At 45.1% G+C, this 16,926-nt stretch overlaps 1 protein-coding gene across 5 annotated transcripts in view; it reads right to left on the reverse strand.

The window, feature by feature from the left end:
* Positions 1-573: 573 nt before the first annotated feature.
* The window catches only part of aplp2 (amyloid beta (A4) precursor-like protein 2), a 51,162-nt gene continuing 34,809 nt past the window's right edge, over positions 574-16,926 (reverse strand). The window contains exons 7-18 of one of the 5 annotated variants that reach the window (XM_035622337.2): positions 16,532-16,699; positions 14,745-14,878; positions 14,062-14,136; positions 13,545-13,703; positions 12,388-12,516; positions 9,512-9,611; positions 8,585-8,758; positions 7,873-7,908; positions 6,014-6,096; positions 4,803-4,880; positions 3,047-3,202; positions 574-2,736 (exon numbers count right to left, since the gene is read on the reverse strand). In XM_035622337.2, the coding sequence (XP_035478230.2) occupies positions 2,635-2,736; positions 3,047-3,202; positions 4,803-4,880; positions 6,014-6,096; positions 7,873-7,908; positions 8,585-8,758; positions 9,512-9,611; positions 12,388-12,516; positions 13,545-13,703; positions 14,062-14,136; positions 14,745-14,878; positions 16,532-16,699 (1,394 nt within the window). In that variant the 3' untranslated portion in view covers positions 574-2,634. The remainder of the gene's footprint in view (positions 2,737-3,046; positions 3,203-4,802; positions 4,881-6,013; positions 6,097-7,872; positions 7,909-8,584; positions 8,759-9,511; positions 9,612-12,387; positions 12,517-13,544; positions 13,704-14,061; positions 14,137-14,744; positions 14,879-16,531; positions 16,700-16,926) is intronic. The other 4 variants (XM_035622341.2, XM_035622339.2, XM_035622338.2 and 1 more) reach the window with 4 other exon arrangements.

Raw genomic sequence — 16,926 nt, forward strand, 5'->3', positions numbered from 1 at the left:
CTTTTTTCCTAACTGTACCTATATGGAAGCGAATTGCATTCATGTAATTAAAAAAAACAATCACCGCATATTGTAATTGTGAGGAAAATAGTAGCCTACCAATCAAAGCTACAACAAGACAGTGGGCAATGATGGAGGTTTCACATTTCATGTACTTTTATTTCCTCCTCGGAACGAGGCACTGGGAGATATTAATATCAACACGTGAAACACTGTGCTGGCAGCTCAAACTGCTGGGGTTGTTCAGGCGGAAAGCCCACTCTGACTTGCTGGAAATCACGCTCTTCCTACAGGAGCAATTAAACCAACTCAGGATGCTTCATGGTTGCATGGCTTGGTTGTTACGGCTGAGCAGGATGCATACCCAAACATGCAGGACAACATAACTTAGAGGCAATTAAACAAGTTTTAACATGAATCCAGGGAAAAGAGATTTGGATTAATATAGTTTTGCAGGCAGAAGGTTCTGGGACGAGGCAGGCAGAGTTCGGCAGCAGCGTATAGGCTGAGTTCCAAGCACTTCCGTAGTGAGTGTCTATCTATCTATCTATCTATGAAAAGAAGACACATCCATATGGAAGTTGTGACTTTATTGATGTTTTTACCCCCCCCTGTAACCATGAATCTGTTTCCATTGGTGTCAATCATTTTCTTAAAAAAAAAGAAATCACTAGTATTTATATTATATTAGGTCCCGGTCCCCCTCCCACAATCAAGCAAGCAGTTACAAGATTGAAGCCAGTTTGGGTGCATAGTGAGACAGTCACATACAGAGATACTGTCACAGGAAGAGGAAAAGAATATAGTGAACAAGAAAACAAACTTAAAAATATATATCATATCATTTCATATAAGAACAATGCACACCACAGGTAATCCTCCAGAAAAAAAGCCATGATTGCAACATCAACTATACAGGCATACAAAGACAATACTAAGAGAGAGAGAGAGAGAGAGAGAGAAGAGGACTCTAGGATTCACTTTACTCGTTTGTGTCATTCTCTTCCTGTAAATATGCACAAGTTATCTTTCTTTTTCTTTCTGTCTAGAAACCGGCTCTCCAAGCCTTGTCTTTTCTGTGTGTCTCTGTTTGCCTGCACAGCCCTCCAGCTCCAAGTCGCCTACAGGTGGCTTTGGTCCAGGGCCGGCCCAAGCCCGCCTGGGTATAGCCAAACCCCAAAACCTTGAGTGGGAAATTTATCACAATCCCCAAATTTGCTCGTTTAGAAATTGTTGAGATACCCTTTATTAGCTACAGGCGCCCTCAATACAACACAATGTACATTTCCACTTCATTCGGGGTTCCCCCTGGTCAGCTGCTCATTCTGTTTGTGCGTCTGGGCCGGCCCCGTTTTTGATTTATCGGACTGTTTCACGCTTGATGACCAGCAAAGCTAACAGTTGCTCCAAAAAACGTGCGTACACCATTCACACATTTTTTTTTTGTGACTAGCTTTTCTAGTGATCGGGTTTTACTTTAGATGATTTGCACACACACACAAAAATGCACCACCGCACACTGTCACAGTATGTGATACTGCACTGAAATCAAGGGAGCCTGTCAGATACATAGTACGGAAAAAAAAGCTTCCACAGTACATTCACTATGTAACACATGGTATTTTCTTAATCTATTGATTTATACCGTTTCCCTATTAATATAAGGTGGTGTGTGTGTGTGTAGCATGGGATATACTGTATAATCACATTCACTTTGTAAGGGTCCAGAGCAGGTTCTGTGTGATGTGTTGAGCTGGGGGCCTGTGCACACCTTTACCTCCGCCGACTCTCTCATACAGTGTGCCTGCAAACACATCTCATGACCACTGAGATAAGAACCCTAAACAAACTCATAACCTCTTCCCTGGGGGAAAAAAAGGTGGAATAAAAACATCTACTCTCATATATGTATATATATATATCTATATATATATAGATATATATATATCTATATATATATAGATATATATATATATATATTTAAACTGTATATGTATATTTTGTCTGTTATCGTAACAAAGAACAGAAAGTAAATGATTCATGATTTCCTTTTTTTCTCATTTGTTGTTTCACTATACATTTTAATTGGTACAAAGAACCTTCATATACAAGCAATCTATTGAGAGGAAGAATAACAAAATAAAACACCAATTTATTTTTCGAGGAAAACCATCAGAAACTGCTTGGATGACACTTGCGTGGTGGAAAACGAAAAAGTTTACAGTCTGCCATGGCGGTTTGATGACGGCTACTCAAAAATGTTAAAGATTTCGCTTGATTCGCCTTTCACTTTAAAAAATAAAGAAAATGTCTGAAGAAATGTTATACATCTTGATCTGAGATAGTTGTCTTGATAATTACAGAGAAATCTGCAGAATCACATTTTCTGAAATGCAAAATGGCAGATACATCACCTTTTCAAAAAAGAAACATGATCAAAAAGAGCTCTATAGTACAATAGTAGCAGTAGTAGAAGTAGTAGCATTATTATGGATTGTTTTGAACAAACCAGTAAATGGAGTTTGGATGTATGCAAAGAATTGTAACAATAGCATCATGTGTTATTGGTCAGTAGTATGTTCCCCCTAGGTTGCAGTTCTGTCAGACTCCACTGCGCCCCCTTGTGGCTCTGGTTTAGATCTGCATCTGCTCCAGATATTTGTAGGTGGGGTTTTCGTAGCCATGGTTCTGCATCTTGTTGAGGTGACGCTCCTCTGGTGTCAGCATGGGGTCAACCTGTGAGACAGACACACGGCATCCATGACGGCTGACCTCGACAAGGGCAGAATGCATCGACAACACTTCTCGGGAAGGCACAGCGTGCTGTGTGTGTCGTATGCAAATGCTGCAGGGACAAGGATCTAATTAACCCTGCACTTACCCACGCTCCATTTACATGAGACGTGATCATTTAGTGTAAATCCGACACTTGGAATACAATGGATAGCAGTTCATTAAGAGAGTGTGAGTGTGTGTGGTATACACCCTCAAGCCCAAATCTCCACACTGTGTGTGTTTGTGTGTGTGCCAATAACGCATCGCTTACCTCCACGATGCCGTGACTGATGGTGCCGTATTGCCTCTTCCTCAAAAGCACCAGACTGATCACAATCACAGTTGCTATGGCCACCGCGATCACCAGCAAGCCAATCAGTGCACTGCTCCCGAAGCTGAAATCCTCTCCCAGGGGGCGGTAGGACTCCTAACAGGTAGAAGGAGCAAGAGGGAGACAGAGGGGGAACAGTGAGGCGACGTACGGTACACGCAAACACAGCCGACCACTGAAAGGCACAACAAAGCTGATTTGTATGGAGAAACAAACATACTACAAATACAAATATACTAAATCACATCAATCTGGTAATTTTCTCACTCTGAATATAAACATTTAAATTGTTGTTTATATGCTGTCTCATGATAATTTCAAATAAAGGCTTAGACCAGTCATCTAATAATGCATGTGAACACATTTTTTAAAGCTCAATTTGGGCATTTGTCAACCTGGGTGTTCTTCTCAAATTCTTGATTTCCATTATGTCCGATGAGCACGAAACATTTGACATTTAAATGGGCAGCAATTGATTTTGGAGAAAGATCATTTGATGTACATTTTTTTGACTACACTGCTCGGGCCTCGAACTCGCAGCCTTGGGTACGGGAGACCGACGCGCTGACCACAAGGCCAACCACACGTATTTTTTTACTACCCCTTTAACTTTTACAATTCGGAAACTTCCCATTGTCAAATGTTTGCTGCTACTTCTCTAATGTGGACGCAAGCTAAATCGAGCGCGAGCCTCACTTTGATGTAAATAACCCGGCATCCACACACAAATAGACCAGGTTTCAAGTTGATGTGGAAGTGGATCTGGGGGATTTCTGAGGCTCAGCCATCTGTGTTCGCTCATGCTCAATGAACTTTTAGAAATGATTTCTGTTAATGTGAACATTTTTGGGAAGTCGGCTCGCACCAATTCACCTGCTCAATATAACTCTCTTGTGTCCTGAAACCTCGACAGCAGTGGTGCGATTAAAATTGTTGTCATGACCAGTAAACAGTATGAAAAGATGCTAAAATTAGCAACCAGGCTGACACATACAATAGTTTCCTTTTAAAATACAAGCCACTCGTTTATTTACTAGGAAAAAAAAACGAGTAACCGCTCTGTTTATGACAACTGGAATTGGATTCTTCTGTTGTTCAGATTTTGATTTTGACTTATCAGGAATAATGACAATGATTAACCTTCCATGACGTCACTTTTAAATGGGGGAAATAAATTCTGAATTCTCATGTTAGAAAACTGCAGTGATTCTGGGAGGAACTGTGCGAGATGGTTGTCTTGTGAAAAGTGTGAACACATGCATGAAATGTGTCCTTGTGAAGGACTGTTATACCATGGCCAATTTCGGTATGTGCTCAACTCCACAATGTAATCTGGCACATATGACACAAACATAATCATATGTAGACAGCCACTTTTTTTTTTTTTTGGACTGCTCATTCTCACACATAAACTGAGTTTGTGTGGATAAACATTCGTCATACGAACTGAGATTCTCAATGTGTACATTCACATAACAAACATGCGCCCATGCAGACGTAACCAAAACATGTTAGCCTCAACGTCAAAACAAGAGAGGGGATTAGGGGTGAGCTCCATCGCTGTTTGAAAAAGGAAAATAATTTCTTGCATATATCAGCTGGTTCTTTGCCCGCTCCCTTCCTCCTTTCATCTTCTCCCCACTACAGAGAACCACAGTCCCCCAGAGAGCCCTGTGGAGGTCGCCGCTATACTCACCAGCTCATCATCATGCATAACGCTGACTCTCTCTGCACTGTAAACCACTTCTTTAACATCCAGAGACTCATCAATCACCTGTCAACACAGACAGGGGAGCCCAGGTTACACTCGCCACAATGTGTGTGTGTGTGTGTGTGTGTGTGTGAGAGAGAGACTGACACGGATAGAGACAGAAAGAGCAGGACAGGCAGGTGGAGAGCAAGAGGCTGTGAATGTGCAGCGAAGTAATCTGTCTGTGTTTGGGTGATGATACACTTGGAGCTGTCTGGTACAAACTGGAGGGGGGGGGGGGGGGTTGCAAGCATCAACAGCAGACTCTCCACCAGGCACACAGTTAACATGTCCTTCCAAACAGACTGTCAGCCACTCATTACCGAGAGCTCTGATCTGAAGAAGTAGAAGAAGATGAAGAAGAAGTGCTGGGAGTGGAAGTGGGTGTGTTCAGGAGGCAGACAGAAAATAATCTGCTTGTTGTAGAGACAGAGCAGTCCAGAGTCCGTTTCTCACGGGGAAAAAACATTGTGTCACCACAATTTGTTATTTTTAACCACAGATTGCTCCGTCTTAGATAACTAGCAATAACAAAAAGAAGACATGCATGCATTCCAAAACTTGCACGAGTCATATTCACACACACACACACACACACACGGAAATACACAGCTTTTGCAGTTGGTGTCGGATTAGCATGCGACATGCGGCACACATTCAGTAGCCAAGCACCGTTCGACGAGTCGCGAGGAAGAATGGTGTGTCTGGCAAAGAAACCGTGGCATGCGATGACTGCCGAACAAAGCGTGGGGTTGATCTGAATGAAGGTCGGTTGGCAGAGGCCAAAGAGGAACACGCAAATAGCCCAGCGTGAGATAGCTGTAACTATGACAACATAGTTACTGGAATAATCTGACTCAGGAAAAGCCGAACTTAAGAGAGGTGTGTGAAAGCGCTGCCGTACTGTATGTATCAATCATCAGCACGACTGCCTCCACCCGAGGTTGTGGCAAAGAAAATTCGGGGCAGTTGTCTGTTCTAGAAAAACAGGATTTAATGCAGGGAATACAATTTCATATATTTACACATTTTCTCCTGCGTTTCTGCTTTAACAATGCCGCTCTCAGTTCACGTGTGGAGCAAGTTTGACAGTTGATCAAAAGAGAATGCTTTGTGATGCACAGACAGAACGACTAACCGACAATGAGAGCTCTTACCACGTTGGTGCCGATCTTGGGTTTGCTGTTGATGATTCTCTCCTCAGCGCCGATCAGACCGTCCAAACCAGACATGGCGGAGCCTGCAGGGAGGCGAACAGGCACAGTGAGTAACAGCGGAGCAGCACAAACCGACAAACAAACAGGGATGGTGGTATTGATGGTGGGCAGCTGCACACAGATATCCAGCTCTTCTCCTGACAACTGTCGCCCTCGAGTCTCCTGGTGACAACAAAGCCCTTTCTTCCATTCGGCACAGTGTGAGCAGTGTGAAGCCAACGTGACACTGACCTTACATCTTCTACAAAGGCCCTCTCAAAATGATGCTTTGCAATGCTCTGTTAACTTCCAGTTACGTATATTGACTCATTAAATGAAACCCCTTTAGGCAATTGTGAGTCATCCTCACATGAGAATTCCCTTGTGAATTTAACGGATGATCTTTAAAGAAAACAAAAAACAGTAAGTGGCTACGCCAGAAAACAAAACTGGGCCAGAGTGTCATATATGCATGTTAGACTGACGGGTCTGAAATAAGCATAGGGTCTATTTATACACACACATACCAGATATGCCATGAATAAATCAGGAACCGTGAGGAGACTGAGCGAGCGAGCGAGGCGGTGAGGGCAGGGTCATGAACAATGTAAAGCAGAGTCTGGTGTCGGCTTATTGTCTGCTGCTGCTGCTGCCAGTCAACCGGTGCCAAACGCTTAAGATTAGTACAATTGCCTTTGGATTAGGCGAGGAACAATAATGTGTGTTTACGAGCCTCGCGCAGCAGCAGTGACGTCGGGAACCCTGGCAGGCTCTCAGATGGTACTGCAGGGTACACACAATGTTGTGGCCAGCCACAATGGGAGTGACCTCTGTGGAAACAATGTGACCTCTCATCTGCATTGATTCGAAAAAAAAGTGCCAAACAAGTAGTCTATTATTTGACCAGTCAATCGCCAGAAAATGAATGGAAAACCCATTATTTAAGTCGTCTATCGAGCATGTGTCAAATATTTGCTGGGTAACAATATTATTTTCATCAGTAAATTGATTTTTCTTTCTTCCGAAGGCGGCCTGGTAATTAATGGGTGTGGCAAATATTTGGAAAGTCCTGATGAACGTTTAGAAATAACGAAAAGTCATAGCTGCAGCACGACTGTAGGTTGTAGGACAAGAAAAATGCAAATACAGAGGCACAAAGTTATATGGAATAAACAGCTCATTAAAATTTAGATTCAGCAATTGGTGGAAGGTGTCTCTCTATACCCTGAGTAAGATCACAAGGTTAAGCTCAGATGAGACGGGACAGATGACATCACCCGATGGCCGTGTCAGGTCTTGGAGGACAAATTAGGCCAATTTAATTTGCGCTGTGGGTCAGCGGTGGAAACACTGAGCCTCAGACAGGGTCACTAAATCACGCAGGTCCTATCGGGAAGAGGGCGACTGATGAGGGGAATTAAAGCGCGTGTGGCGGAATAATTAAGAGAAAGCGCTTTGTCAAATTGACTGAGGACGGGCAGACAGCAACCGGAGACTCTCAGAGAGGGGAGCTGGCTGCGACATATCTCTCTAAGACACTGACATTTGCGATTTCAGCCTGAGGTGATAATCCAAGTATGATGAAAAGCACAAGAGAAAGTGAGACCCGAGCACACATTGTGAGTCACCAAAAAGAAGGTAGAGAGAAAATGAACCAGCGGACGGCTTCTGATGAAACAGAAATGTTGGGAGAGAGGTTCCCGAATTGCACCAGAGGGAAAGGAAAAGGAGAACGGTGGAACAAAACAGTAGATGGGAATGGCTCGGGAGATGAGGGGAGCGGGGGAGGCAGAAAAACAAGATGCAACAGAGGCACCAACCTTTCTTGAAGGCACGTGGGGAGTCTGATAGATCGCCTTGGCAATAGAAATGAGCAACAGAAAAAAAAAGAAGAACAGAAAAGGGGAAGGGAAGAAGAGAGAAAACTTAAGTGAGAAGAGAAAGGCAGGATTATCAAGCTGTGTTAATTGATTAGGAAAAGAGTCCAGAAGGGAAGAGTCCGAAAATAAATTTGAGCGATAACCAAACCCCAAAAAAGGGAGCCATTTCCAAAATTGGCTCTATCTACGCCCCCAGGGGTGTTGGCATGTATATATTAAATGTGCCATGGGGATGTACTTGTGATTTTCCTTCAATCTCGCTGAGAATTCAATCTTTTGTTCGGCACAAATGTGACAAAGAAGAAAAACCACGACTGCTCATTTTTCCCCCAAAGCTTTTGGCTCCAACTCCGCAACAAAGCCCGAGGCTTTGTGCTTTTATCTGAACTTCACTCGTGCTGTGTTGAAGGCTAGGCCACGGGGAACTGTGCAGGCACAGATAAGTCCAAACCAATGGCTCCACAACACATTTTCATTGGCGTCAAACACATCGTAAACCTATCCTCCCTTCCCTGTGCGACAGTTCTGGCGTGCTGCGTCACCCGTGTCCTTCGGAAGGACTTGTGTGTGCGTGGCTTGTTGCTCCCCACGCAGCCACAGTGTCAATCCATGGCGCTGCCCCGCGACTGTGTCTGAGGACGGATCTGCTCACCCTCAGGCTCTGGGCGGGACCCCAAGGATGTGACCTGGAAGGGCCGGTAGGGTTTGCCCTCGGACATGGGGACCTCCACGCTCTCCTCCGACGACACGGTGACATCCGGCTGTGATTCAGAGATTGACGACAGGAACTGGTCCATGTCAGCTTTCTGCTCCTGGAGTAGCTCGTCTGTGGAAAAGGCAAATGATGAGTATTGCCCCTTTAACTTATTTGGGGGGGGGGGGCGCTTATAAGATAACTCATAATGCTTAACTTATAAGGCTTATAAGCCAGTCTGGCACATGCTAACTCCAGTCATTCTGTGACGTGGCAGCGATGTGCAGAGAATGGGAGTTTCCCTAGTTAGTGCTGGCAATCTTTTTCCAACACTCAGAGAGCCGCCATTTCTGCTAACTACCAATTAGCAATTTTCTGATAGCTATTTGCACATCTCCCAACAGGATGCTTGCACGGTGAAGGCTGTGACCCAGTTCTGTCACCGCACCCACTTCAATCTGTGCCGCAACACCACCGCGCCATGGTTCCTTTAATGAACCAAAGGAGACAAAGGAAAATAATAAAACGTGCCACTGGAGATGAGTACATCCCGAATACGGTTCCCAGCTTTAGATCTGATGGTAAAAATGAAAGCCGGAGAGACCCTTAAAAACAGAGGACGGTGGATGTATTCAATTCCCCTCCACAAATTCATACTGAGGAAAAGACAGTACGTTTCTCTCTGTCTCTGATAATTGGTCTGCTGGTCTTCTCCTCTATCGGTGCTTCCCTTTGCACAGAGAGCAGTTTGTTTTGTCAGTCTTGCTAGAGGAAATGTGATGTACTGGTTTTATCTGTCTGGCACACTACATTCTTACGAACGCAAACCGTCCCTCCTCCGGGCTGCCCGGGTTTTTTTTCTCCCTTCGACTCAGCACGACTCACCAATTTCATCCTGAATCTCCTCGGCCACGTAAGGTACTTTGTAGAGCAGAGACAGACTCTGATTCATCCTCTCCTCGATCACACGCAGGTGGGTCATCACCTGTCAGGGGAAAACACAGGTTGTCATGAAACCAAAAAATCCTTCAGAGTTCAGGGAAACCCCTCCCCTGCATGAAGATGTTATGTTATAGTCCAAGGATCCTGAACAATTGATCATTGTCATTTTCAACCCGCGTGGAAGTGTAGATAATTTATCAATCTTTAAGTTTAATTGATTTAATTTAGTCGATAAAATACCAAAAATAAATAAGTGTTGTCTTCCATTTGCCAATGTTTGTCTGAACAACAGTTAAAAGCACAAAGGGATTCGATTTATAATTATATAAGATGAAGAAAAGGAGAAAATCATTGAGAGGGAGAAGCACTAAGAGAAGCATAACATTTTTATGGCATATGACAAATCAAATTAGCTGAATGATACTTTCAAGTCTAATCCAGTGACGGCGACTATGAGTATAGTATGTTCATCCCAACACATTACACTAAGTATTTATTGGAAAGCTCACATTTAACAAACCACCCTTATCCCAGGAAATCCCCCATGTAACCCGCTCTTGCAGTCATTGTCAATGGTGAGGTTACAAGTTTTGTCACCTAATAGCGTCACAGATTACAGTCTTGGCTTTCCCCTTTCAGAGAACCGCACAAAGCGACAGCCCTTACGCAGGAAAATCATGGCGGTGCGGCGAGCTAATGCGCGCGAGAAGATTAAAATGTTTCCTCGCAAAGAGGTGTTAGGAGATTCAATCCCACATGAAGGACACGACGAACGGCTAAGAGACGAAGGAGAAGACAACAATAAAGGAGAAAGAAGACGAGGAAGAAGCAGATCAGGAAGGAACCACTGCCTCAATGCCACAGAGATGTAGAAATAGAAATAGACACATTTGATAAATGATAAAATATATTACAAATTTCGGAGAGGGACAGATAACTGCTCTCTGCACAGAATCAAGTGTGTATGAAGGAAGCCAGTTGCTCATGTTCACAAATTCAAACAGAGCTGTCACAGAGGCATCGGAAATTCCTTCTGGTGCAGAGCGTGAACTGAAACCAACGCTCAGGCATAAAAACAAGTCGCGGCATGTAATATTCAAATCGGTCCCGAAGCTCTCAACCGACTCGACGGGATCTGCTGCCTGTCAGTCCCAATGATCACCACTACATCACCGTCTGGGTTTAAAAACTGCAAACAAAACAACAGTGTTTTGATCAAATAGAGTTGTTGTATTGTAAAAGTCACTCTCATGGCCACCACCAGCAATGCGAGGACACATATTTCCACACTTCTGCTGCCAACGTGTTTGGCAGGACACGAAAAGCTACCAGCGGCTGACAAAGCGGACCACTTCTTGGCAGGTAACCGGTGTTTATTTCCCCACGATGATGATTGGCAGATTTGATCTTCCAGCACGAGGCTGCAGTGCACCAGAGCCGGCGGCAGATGGCAACAATGCACCTTTCCCATTACGGAGGCAGGCAGCTGCCTTCTGTGGCGCTGGTCCTTCTGCACGTTACACAAACAAACCTCACTGTAAAAAATGACATGGTGCAACGTTGGAATCTCGATTCTGATGCGCCGAGCCCCCTAAACTGAGCTGGACAGGTGGGGCTTTTATTAAAAAAACAGAATGACCTTGATCCCAGTAAGTCACATAACAGCACAGTTATGTAAAGCACCACAAGCCCGCTATTTACAAAGGATTGGTTTGTAACGCACTTCCACATCACATGTCAAATCCACGACAGAACAACAAGTTGCAAAGAAACTGGAAATGCAGATCAGATGCTGCTGCGGGATTGGCCCGGGTGAAGGAATGAACAGGGGCAAGGCTCGACAAATAAATACTGAGAGAGCACAACAGCACAGATTGGCTTCTCGTGAGGCACAGAGGCTCCCCGCCTCCCAGATCCCACGATTCATCTCAACAGTAACCCTTCAGTCCCCGTCCCCTCTCGTCGTCCTCCTCCTCACTATGTTGTTTCATCCATCTGCTGTGTCATCTGTAACGGTGGGGAATAACTATAAATGGTGTACTGGGCACTGACACACACACACACACACACACACACACACACACACACACACACACACACACACACACACACACACACACACACACACACACACACACACACACACACACACACACACAGGCGAGTACATCCAACAGAGGAGCTTCTGCAAGCCAAATCCCCGCGCAGCGGCTCAGAGTCCAGCATTATACAAAAACCTGCGCAATTTTAATCTTCGGCTGAGGCTTAAGTGAATGAAACGCCAGCCCTCCCTCCGTCAGGAGAGCCCACTCACTCACTCACTCACTCCTCCCGGGCTTCAACTCAGAGAAACACACACTCTTTCTACCTCCTACGCACTTAGAAAACAGGACAGAGGGGCTGAGACATCATTATCCTCCCCCTGTCAGAGCAGGAACAGGAGGAGTGTGAGCTCTCGGAGTGGCTCAGAATGAGGTTTCACATTTACTGACACGGCCTCTCTCATTAAGTACGTCTTTATTGTCAAAAGTAGGCCAGGGAGGAGGCGACCAATTAACAAAAATGAAATGCACAGAACAGAAGGACGACACAGTTGATTCACGATTAACTGTATGAATCCGAGATGAGTAAATTTCGCTGGTTCCAGCTTCTCAAATGTGTCGATTTGATGCTTTCTCCGCTGTTTCACTTCACTGTGAAGTGAATTTGAAGGATTGAGTTTTCAGCAGTGGATTTGACGAAACGAGGCAAACCAAAGCCAAACCAGAGGATCACGGGTCATGATTGTTAGGATAAAAAAATTAAAAAAACTCACTGACCTGCGACTTCATCTGAGCTGCCTTCTCTGGATCCACAGCCAGGACATGCTGGTAGTGTCGGATGGTGTGCTGGCGGTCCTTGTTCTCCGCACGGACGTACCGTCTCAGGGCCTGTAGGATGCGGTGAGGCTGAGGAGGAAGAAGGAAGGGGTTGGTCGCGTTGGGTGGCAAAACACAGCCTCATAACTATTTCTGTGTCATACAGATGATTAGATGGATAAGTATGTGACATGAGAGCAATCAATCAGTTCTATTTATCTTCTAATTTCATGGTCATTCATCAAATTCATTTGAAAGTGATGTATACTTTCACGTCCCCTTTATATGTTTTCACTCAAAAATATTACATCAGATTCACGCAACTTTGATTTGAAATAATAAACCAGCCTAGTCTGATTAGACATGAGCACCCTTTAAGCTACTAAAAACGCAAAGTAACATGAAAATGATATTCCCCGCTTCCTCTTGACATTCCCAAGGAGAAGAAAGACAAGTACACTGCTGTCAAACGTGAGGGGGAAGACATTCACAGCATTTAAAAAGGACATCAAATCTCCTGCAGCACCTAATGAGATTGAAATGAAATACCGTCACATGACGTAATCAACCATTTGGGGAGGTCCAACAGACGCAGGATAAAACATCGCCCGCTCCCATTGAGGCAAACTTGTTACGTTAAAAATGAGAGCAAAATAAAAAACAATTTTCATAAATTTTTTTGGGAAGCAAGCCCAAAACTGGGACTAAGAGAGAGGACCAGCACCTTGCAACAGGGTACCACACTGTGCGCTGGCAAAAGGATCAAAAGACTAGATTAGATTAGATAAAAGGAAAAAAAAACACAGCGACACAGGGATTAAAGCTGAGGGTTCAAATGTGATTGACTTTGTGCTCATGAAGGCTTTTGGCATGTGTGTTTTTCTGGCTGCAGTAATCCATTCTCCTCACGATGAACTGCGAGTTGGCAGAGGGTCTTTTGACAGGATACGAGATTAGCCACAGGCCGTAAGTAGTGTGAGGCCGGGCGCGGTGTGGCCGACGTGTGCGTTAATGTGTTTGCACACGAATGTGAGACGAGGGAAAAAAAGCAATAGACAGATGGAGAGAGGTGAGGAGAGGATAGAGGATGCTCTCAAAGGCCGGCGTGTGCTGTCTACCCTGGGGGGGTCGGCCTGCAGTGCAGCCAGGTAGTTCTCCAGGGCCAGACGGCGCCGGTCATTCAGCATGGCCTCCACCCGGGCGAGGTGAGTCTCCACCAGCTGCTGCTTCTCACTGGCTGCCTCCTCCTCCAGGGACTCCACCATGGCTTGGAAGTGCTACAAACAAAGTGACGAACAAACACAAATATGTACATGCACTTTGAACAGTACGACGCAACACAGCTCCTTCAGCGCCTACTTAACGGAACAGAAACAGAAAGAGAAAACAAGTCTCGTTTTCAGTCGTGTCGCCTCTGAGGCTTGTCGGGGGAGTTAGGGACTCGTTTACAAGTCTCCCCATTCAGAGTGTGCCCTAATTTAGCCTCGGCGTGATAAAGATAGAGCAGCCGGGGGAAAGAGATATTTAATGGCACAGGAAGAGATGGATCCAGAGCCCGTAAGCCGTCACATCTCACCCAAACAAAGGGACAAAGGGAGGGGGGACTCCCAGGGGGGGGGGGGATCATCGTCTTACCTGGATCAGTGTCTGCCTCTCAGCCTTGGGCAGGTTCTTAGCCTGGCGATCAGCCTCTTCCCATTCCTTTCTTACCTGGAGTGAGTGAGATAGACACCGAGAGGGAAGCAAATGAGGCGAGATGCAGAGTGGTCGACTCGTTATCAAAACCAGAGGTTCAGAGGTTTGGACACAATAATGAGGTCCATCAGTCATTTTCTCTAAATGTCAACGGGGAGGAGAAGTGACTTGAACATCTTCTGGTCCTGAATCCTTTCAGGTAACAGCTGCTCTCAGCTACACCCCCAACAAGCTCACGGGGAGAAAAGTCTCACTTTCACTACAAATTCTTGTTTTTACGTGTTCTTATTTGAGCTCTTCTTCTTAGTGAGGGAAATCAATGAAGGGCAACAGCTCTCACACTGTAAGACTGCCCTCTATGAAAAGAGTAAATGTGCTCCTCCTCCTGTGAACGTTTATCACCAGGCATAATTAAGAGTATTGCCTTGTTTTGTAGTTTTTGGATAAAAGCGTTTGCTGTTGGTTTCGGTAAAATATCTCTGATCCAGGAACTAAGCACAGCCTTCTTTGATTTTGTGGTGTTGATAATCATATCATCGTTTTGTAAGAGGAGCAGTAAAAAGTCTTTGCTTGTTGCCTCTTTCATTCAGGAAGTGGTGCCTCGATTCGACCGGGTTGCTCACCCTCTCCATGCGATTGCGGTGCCTGATCTCCAGCTGCTCCTTGGCCCTCTGGAAGCGACTGTGCTCCTTGTCGTCGGCCGGGGTCTCAAAGTAGATGTCCACATCGTCGGTGGGCTGAGGGGTCGGGGGCACGGCTGCGAATTCAGAAAACAGACGGTGAGGGCGCGCGGCTGCAAACTGACAACCGGACAGATTGACATGCACAGTGACGGAGAAGACAGGCCGATCCAGCCAGACACGGCTAGGCACAAAGATCTGGACAGACTCTGAGCACAGAGAGAGGACAGAGGACGAGTAGAAAGTGGAATGCAGATCGAAGTTAGACAAAAATCCTCACAGAAGCGCTCCTCTCATTGGCGTTCTTCCAACCCCCTGAACTCTGATAAATCTAAGGCAATCTGACAGTCTTTCCTTTTGAATTCTTTTCATCTTCCCATCGGCTTTCCGCTGACAGGCTGCGTTTCCAACACTAATGGAAATATCTCCGTGTTTGACGGCCGGGTCATCTGAGGCGGGGCCAGAGGCCTCAGTTCTGGGAGCCTTGCGATAGAGTCACGCAGGATTCGCTCCACGCATCTCTGCAACTCGTGAAAAAACAAAACAATAATGCTCCAGGCGCGCAAACAAGAAGAGACCTCATTTACTCCACCATCAAAAACAGGACGCGGGCGGGGCGGATTAACGGATGAACACATATATGCTTGTCTAAACTTTACTGCTCCAGCCCATGAAGTCATATTTAGAAAATCTGAGAAAGATCCAAATAGAAAATCCAGTGTGCTATGGCAATGAACTGTGTTTGAACTGATGAAAAAAAAAAAGTGCTTGCTGACATGTGCTGGTGAGGTTCTAGCAAAAGTAGCGGCAGTGCTCTGTGGGCAGACAGACAGACAGACAGACAGACAGACAGACAGACAGACAGACAGACAGACAGACAGACAGACAGACAGACAGACAGACAGACAGACAGACAGACGGAAGGACAGACGGAAGGACAGGTTGCCGACAGGCAGACAGACGAAATGGCAGGAGTAAACACTGGCAGGTAAACAAAGATGACAGCAAACTCTGTTTGAGGTTAACATGCATATTAATGAACAAAAAAAGAGAAAGGAAACTAGTGAAAGTCATATTTTGGGGGATTTGATATATTTTGATTTAAAAACAACAAATTTTAATTCAAATAGCCTATTTACTAGTAAACAACTGGATGTTTTAAAGTGATTTACTATAATCAGAAAATTAATAACCCTCAATTTTGATAAGTAGTTAAAGATATTCATCAAGCAAAAATAAAAATAAAAATCAGTTTCCAGCTTCTTCGGTGTAAAGCTTCGGTACTTTCCTTTGTTTTAAATGATTGTAAATTACATATATTTGGCTGTGAACTGGCTGTATTTCCTGAGATTTAGGTTTTATCTTTTGTTTTGGCCTTAACAATTACCCATAAATATAACTGACACATTATGAAAATAAAATCAACCATTTATCAATAAATAATCATAGCTGCAGCCACTATTTCAGTGGAATAAAAACAAAAGAGAGGGACTTTGTGGTGTGAACTCAGTTGTAGTGATTGTGGTGGCGGGGGAGTGACATGGTGACAAGAGCTGCAGTGTTACGATGAGTTAGAGCTGACGACTGCAGAACATGAGTTCTGCTAATAAGTCGGACTAAACCTACATTATCCATTAGAGTTTTTTCGGCAGAGAGTCTGCAGCAAAGACACACACAGACAGAGAGAGAGAGGGGCGTTGTCAGACCGGCCTCTGTCACATGAGACTTACTCAGGCGCTTGCACACGGCCATGCAGTACTCCTCTGAGTCGAAATTGTTGCGGTTGCCGGCACAGCCCCCGTATATGAAGCGCGCACACTTCCCCTGGCCCATGTCGAAGTGCCAGCGGGGCATGGAGGCGCGGCAGGGGCCGGTCTCAGCCTCCAGGGTGCACACCGCTGCCAGGGGACAGCTTGTTAGATCATCTGGCCACTGGTGGCGGCACTCAAATCCAGTCTCGACAACAAACACTACCGTCAAACACTCCTTACCACTGCTACGTCTAAAGAGTATGGTTAAACAGAGTAATACAAGTGTAGGAGCAACTACTTCAGGTATGCGATGAGCAGCATTTACCGGCACTTTGGCTACAAATATGGCAGGAGGATTTGTCCTTGTACTCTGA

Source organism: Scophthalmus maximus, chromosome 11, assembly GCF_022379125.1.
Source record: "Scophthalmus maximus strain ysfricsl-2021 chromosome 11, ASM2237912v1, whole genome shotgun sequence".
NCBI lineage: Eukaryota > Metazoa > Chordata > Actinopteri > Pleuronectiformes > Scophthalmidae > Scophthalmus > Scophthalmus maximus.